The 6,000-nt window shown below is 43.0% G+C and overlaps 3 protein-coding genes across 3 annotated transcripts in view; 1 reads left to right on the top strand and 2 right to left on the bottom strand.

Annotated features, from left to right (window-relative positions):
* Positions 1-204: 204 nt before the first annotated feature.
* Positions 205-1,048, bottom strand: Cbr-pas-7 (the record flags this gene model as incomplete). Its single annotated transcript, XM_002629988.1, has 3 exons — positions 205-774; positions 821-933; positions 979-1,048. The coding sequence occupies 3 exons, from the start codon at positions 1,046-1,048 to the stop codon at positions 205-207; spliced, it is 753 nt and encodes a 250-aa protein (XP_002630034.1).
* Positions 1,049-1,759: 711 nt separating this feature from the next.
* On the top strand, positions 1,760-4,528 carry Cbr-puf-12 (the record flags this gene model as incomplete). Its single annotated transcript, XM_045241852.1, has 3 exons — positions 1,760-3,031; positions 3,079-3,778; positions 4,113-4,528. 3 exons carry the CDS (start codon positions 1,760-1,762, stop codon positions 4,526-4,528), a joined length of 2,388 nt encoding a protein of 795 aa, XP_045095154.1.
* Positions 4,529-4,832: 304 nt separating this feature from the next.
* Positions 4,833-6,000, bottom strand: part of CBG13399 — a gene marked incomplete at both ends in the record, with an annotated part of 3,698 nt that continues 2,530 nt past the window's right edge. Inside the window, 3 exons of the mRNA XM_002629986.2 lie at positions 4,833-5,163; positions 5,206-5,362; positions 5,411-5,718. Coding sequence (XP_002630032.2) covers positions 4,833-5,163; positions 5,206-5,362; positions 5,411-5,718 — 796 coding nt within the window. The remainder of the gene's footprint in view (positions 5,164-5,205; positions 5,363-5,410; positions 5,719-6,000) is intronic.

Genomic DNA, 6,000 nt, shown 5'->3' on the forward strand with positions numbered 1-6,000 from the left:
TAATGAATAATACCGGGAAAAGAAAAGTATTGTGAACAGATAAGGTTAAAACACATCCGGATGCAATGAGACTGGCTTCTTGAGTTCGACGAATCTCGAAATTCTATAGTTGGATTCGGCGAGCGCAAGAAGCTTACCAGGGCAGAAGAAGAGGGGGAAATGATGATAATAAATTAAAACTGAGAATAAATACACAATGAGAATTCAATCTTCCATGTCGTCCTCATCGAGCTTAGCGGTGGCCCACTCTTCAGCAGCGGTGACAACGTCTTCAGGCACCTCCTCGTATTTTCCATTGGTGTGCTCTCCGACCCACCCCATTTCGATTTGCACGTTCTTGTCCTTGCTCTCGTCACGAACAGCCATGATAATCCGAGCGGCTTCCTTCACCAACTGTTGCATATCGAGTTCATCGATCTTGAGCTTCTCGATTTCAGCTTTCGCGGCTTGACGATGCTTTCCAACTGCCCAGGCCTTATACTCGTAGTTTAGGCCAGATGGCTCTACAAGGAAAAGACGGCCACCGGATTGCTTGTTCCAGGCGACGAAGAAGGCTCCAGCTCCGAAAGGACGACTGATACCAAGGGTGTGAATGTGGATGTATTCAGCGACAGCGTTGGAAATGTTCTGCACTGGCATTGGCTCGCGGTAGTCTTTCAGCCACTTCATGGCCTCTCCATAGGCGTAGTTTTTCAGTGAGAAGCCATCTGGGTAGTTTCCAGCGACTCCGACACCAACGTTGTCGTTAACATTGAACATTCTTGGGTTGGCATTCTGAAAAATTTCAATAAAGGAACTTTTCTAAAAAATCGACACTCACATCAGTGTAAAGCTTGGAGGAGATAACTTTGTCAGCAACCATCACAATTCCGTTCTTGCCGCGGATTGCGATCATTGTTCCCGCATTGTCAACAGCTTTCTGAGCGTACTCGACTGGAAATAATCAATTTTTCACTAAACTAAGATCTAACAACCAACCTTGGAAAATTCTTCCGTCTGGAGAGAATGTCGAGGCGGCGAGATCATAGCCAGTACCGATGGAACTCATTCTTTAAAAAAATATATAAATTTCAGAGAAAAAATTTTAGTTTTAAGGAAAAAAAACCATACTTGTAACGGGCCGGGCCGGACCGGGCTTTTTCCGGAATTTCGGAGGCCCGGCGGGCCCGTCCATTTCACTAGTTTCGAAATTTTCAAAAACCACATAAGGGGGACCCTTATGTGATTTTTATCGACCAAAAAATTTTTTTTCGAGTTTTTCGATATTTTTTGAACAGACAGACAAACAATCCGAAATACGAAAAAAAAAATGGAAAAAATTATATTGAGAGCTCAAAATTTGGCTCAAATATACAGAATTTTTGACACCGGACCTTCCGCGCCGGGCCCGGGCCTTGAAAATTTCCTCAGGCCCGGCCCGGCCCGGAATTTTACAAGTAAAAAAAAAAGAAATGAGCTCGGAAACCTTCAAAATTCAAATGATGATTTCTCTTCTGTCGATTTACGACGGGAGCCGGCGTTTAGTGGGTCTCGCAGCGAACGCGTAGAGAGAGCGTGCCGATTTGAGAGACACCAGATGCAGCCATGCTCCTTTAAACAAAAATGTCTTTTTCGCATTTTTTCCGATGTTTTTCCGATCCCTTTTTCTAACTTTTCAATATGTTCTGCTATAAAAATTATCGTAATTTTTGATGAATCCGAAAGCCCAAATTTTTCTGTACTAATCAATTTTAATTTCAGACAACACTCGGGTAAAAAAATGGTGAAAATTGAGGATAAAAAGAAGAAATTCAAGGGGAAGAAGAAGGTGAAAAGTGTGTTGGAAAAGAAGGCGAAGGGACTGAAGCTCAACAAAATTGACAGGAAACGAATTGTGAAGGTTTGTATTTTTGTCAAAAGACAAGCTTTTTTAAATCAAAATTTCCAGATCGAAGAGAAAGCGGCGTTGAAAAGCCAAGTCAACAAAGCAGTGAAAGAAGCCTTGGAGAAACAAGTGAAGTCAACGTCGATTTTCGATAACGACGGAACTCGTGACTCTTTGTGCTCCGAATCATCTTTCGGGAGCCAACCAGCACCAAAGAAGAAGTCAAAGAAGGTGTTGTTTTCCGGCGAACTTGAGCATGTCAAAGTTTTCGACAAACGTGTGCATGATCTTCAAATCAAACCATCTGAAGCGTCTCCAGGAAGAGGAATTCTGAGATCTCCACTAGACAAAAAGGCCAAGAAGCTCCCAAAGTCGGTGAAAGTTGTTGCTGAAGAGCAAGAGGTCTCTGCTCCCCCAAAGAAGAAGCTGAAAGTCAGCGCTAAGAAAGTAACCGTCTCCGAACCAGCTGAAGAGGAGGACAATCTGGAATCAGTTGATGAGCAAACCGGAGCCGATGAGTCTCTTATTGATGTTCCGAAACTGAAGAGAAAGAGACCACTTGTAGTCACCAAGTCGGTTAAAGAACAGCTACTGAACATGCCAAGACAAGAGAGAAAGAGGTTCCTGAAAGAGCTCAAAAAGAAGAGGAAGCCAGAAGGAGAGCGTGCCCATAAGTGCAAGATTCTTTGGGAAAAAATCAGAATGGGAAAGACGCCAAAGGCAGAGAAGGACGAGGCGATTCATGAGTTGTACGGACTGGTTAAAGGACATGCTGCGAAGTTGATCTACTCTCATGACACAAGCAGAGTTATTGAGTGTTTGGTTGCAACTGAAAGAGAAGGAATTATCAACAATTGTAAGTTTTTTTTTAAATTTTTAGATAAAATAATTTTGTTTTCTCTTATAGTGTTCAACGAACTAACGCCAGAGATCGTTAGAATGTCCAAGAACGTCTATTCTAAGTTTTTCGTGAAGAAAATGTTGAAGAACGGCACAAAAGAACAACGCGACCTCATCATCACCGCTTTCCGTGGCCATGCTCCAACTCTTCTCAGAATCAAGCACGCTGCTGAAGTCCTCGAGTATGCTTACAATGACTTTGCTAATGCTCATCAACGCAATGACATTATCACAGAGTTCTATGGAAAGGAGTTTATCATTTTCCGAGTAAGGGATCACGCCTTGCTTATAAATCCGTATTATTTGCCTTGCAGGAGGATAAAATCCGCCCATTATCGGAGATTCTTGCTGAGAAACCAGAAAAGAAAGCTGTGATCATGAAGCATTTGGACGAGGTTATCGGAGCTGTCAACGAGAAGGAGACTCTCAGACTTTCGATTCTCCACAAGCTTATGCTCGACTTCTTTGAGAACTGTGATGAAGAAAAGAAGACGAATCTTCTGGACTCTCTCAAAGACAAAATTCCCGAGTTCATCCATACTCCAGACGGTGCTAAGCTTGCTATCAAGTTGATTTGGTTTGCTCCAGTCAAGGAGAGAAAGTTGATCGTGAAGAATTTCAAAGATCTGTCAGTCAAAGCTGCTATGGAACATTATGGACATCGCGTACTTCTTGCTCTCTTCGACACCGTCGATGATACCGTTTTGTTGAACAAAGTGATTGTATCAGAGTTGGCGAACGAGATGAAGAAGCTGATCGAAGACGATTGGGGAGAGAAGGTTATCCATTATCTTGTGCACCCAAGGGATGGACGAGGAATTGATAAGAGGGAGATTGAGTTCCTTTCGGAGGGAGACAGCAATCCGCACTCGAAGAAGACACAGAAAGACCGATACGGACAGTTGTATGCTGGAATCACGGAGAATCTATATCCATACTTGGCTGCTAACTTTGAAGAGCTTGTCTTCGAAGCCAACAAGTCGAAATTCGTCGCTGCTTGCCTTGAAACCACATGTAAGTTGTTTTATATTTTTTTACTGCGTCAAATTGTGTCAAAGAAGGATAAAATTCGGGAAGTCGCTTCTCAAATATTTTTTTTAATTCCCGGCAAAACTGAAAACTACGAAGAGTTGGCAGTTTTTCTGTAATTTTTCATTCGATTCTTGGGAAATTTTCAGACCCGTTTAGGTTTTTCAGCCATTTTCAAAGATTTTCAGTTTTGTCGACCTTCTAGTAGGTTCCAGATGCGATTTTCAAAGTTGTTTGAATTTTTCTTTGTTGCTATTTGAAACTACATAATTTTCTATACATTTTTATTCGAAAAAAGTTGAATTGCTCCAATTTTCAGCCAAATTCGATTTGTTCGACAGACAAGTCCCATCAGACGGTCGCAAGGCGTGCAATCAAGCTCTCGTTGAGCTAGCCAAAAAGGATTTTGTGCCAATGGACCAAGAAGGATTCCACATCATCGAACATCAGTCTGGAAACTTTGTCCTTATGGCTATCATGCGTTGCGATACGGCTCTGCCAGAAGACGAGCGAGTATCGGTGGCGTTGGCAGAAGGGCTCACGAAACAACAGCTTGGCGGCTGGGTGACATGCAACAGAGGTTGCCATGTTCTTCTCAAGATGCTCCAAGTCGGCGGGCCAAAAGTGGTTGAGAAGCTGAAGGCGTCGATCAGCAGAAAACATTTGGATGGGTACAGCTCGAAAGGAGCAAACCTGTTGAAGGCACAATTGGACGGAAAATCCACCAAGCATTGATTTTTTTTAATTCTAAAGGCCTTTTTTCTCTTATACATACCCCCTTAATACCCATCTTCGTTGTTCTCGTTATATTGTTTTGTTGATTCTTCTTCTTGTTTTACTCTCTATTTTGTGTTAATTTTTTTTGTTGGAGAATTGATAATAAGTTTTATTATCATACATCTAGACTAGATATTTTAAATGCATTGGGTTTCAGTTACTGAGCTAATTGGTACAGCTAAGACGGGAGAGGATCATTTGGGGGGGGGGGGGAACCGTAAAAAATACAAAGGTATTCAGATATTATTACAATTTTCAGTTATTATCGGGACATTGCGAACTCCACCATCTGCTCGACATCCCGCTCCTGATCGTTGATGTAGACGATGCGAACACGCGGGTCTCGTTCTCCAATATCTACAAGTTTGGCAAGGAAAGTGGAGATGGCCTGGAAGTTGAACGGCGTCAGGCCGACGACAATGCTCTCGTAGGCCGTGGCATTTTCGAGAAGTTCCAATGCGTCACAGTGCTTGTCGTGGTCGCCATTGAATGGATCAACGACGATGATAAGACTCAAGCCCTCGGAGCAAATGCTGCTCACTTCGTGTTGCTCGATGAGCCGGAAGAAGTGGTTTTTGAAGCGACGGATGTTTCTGGAGCATTTTTTTGAAAATTTGAAAATCCGGAAAGCCTACGTTTTCGCCGAAACCAAAGTGCTCTTTTGATCGAAAAATGCGGTCAGCGCATTGGTATTATCTCGAATTTCCAATCGATACGCTGGCCTCATCTCAATTTTGAAAGGGCTCAACGACGGCACATGGACGATGCAGTTGGCGCAGACGGCGAGCGCTTCTGAAAAATCCGAAATTTCAAAAATTCAAAATATTGAAAATTGCCTACTTGGATGCTTAATAACTGCACTTTCGATCCTTCCCACGGTCATATCCACCTCCCATCGCTGCGACACCAATTTCACATTATTCGACGCCATCAGCCGGTCCAAGCTGGCCTTGTTCTTTCGAATCCAATCCAGATCGGCTCGTTGATTGGCGATTCGTTGAAGCAGTCGATCGATTCGCTGCTCCACGGCGTCCTTCATTTTCGATTCGATGATTTCATCCTTCTCGGGGGCGAAATATCGGAATCGTTTTAGCTCAAGGAGCTTATCAGTGAACGCCGAACCGTCGGCTGAGTACGTTTGAATCACTCTGAAAAACCTTTTTTACTACTACCGTAACCTAGAAATATCGAAAAAAAATCGTCTTTCACGGGTATTCACCATTATGGCCTAGAAAACTAAACTTGCAAAAGTTAGGCCACCATGCTAAAATGAACTAGAAAGCACACCAGGTGAAAAGCCGACTATTTCTAGCCCATTTTAGCATGGTGGCCTAACTTTTGCAAGTTTAGTTTTCTAGGTCACCCTGCCTAGAAAACACACCAGGTGAATTTCTGACCATTTCTAGGTCAAAAAAAGTTGGTGGCCTCTG

This window comes from Caenorhabditis briggsae (assembly GCF_000004555.2).
Source record: "Caenorhabditis briggsae complete genome, chrII, whole genome shotgun sequence".
Classification (NCBI taxonomy): domain Eukaryota; kingdom Metazoa; phylum Nematoda; class Chromadorea; order Rhabditida; family Rhabditidae; genus Caenorhabditis; species Caenorhabditis briggsae.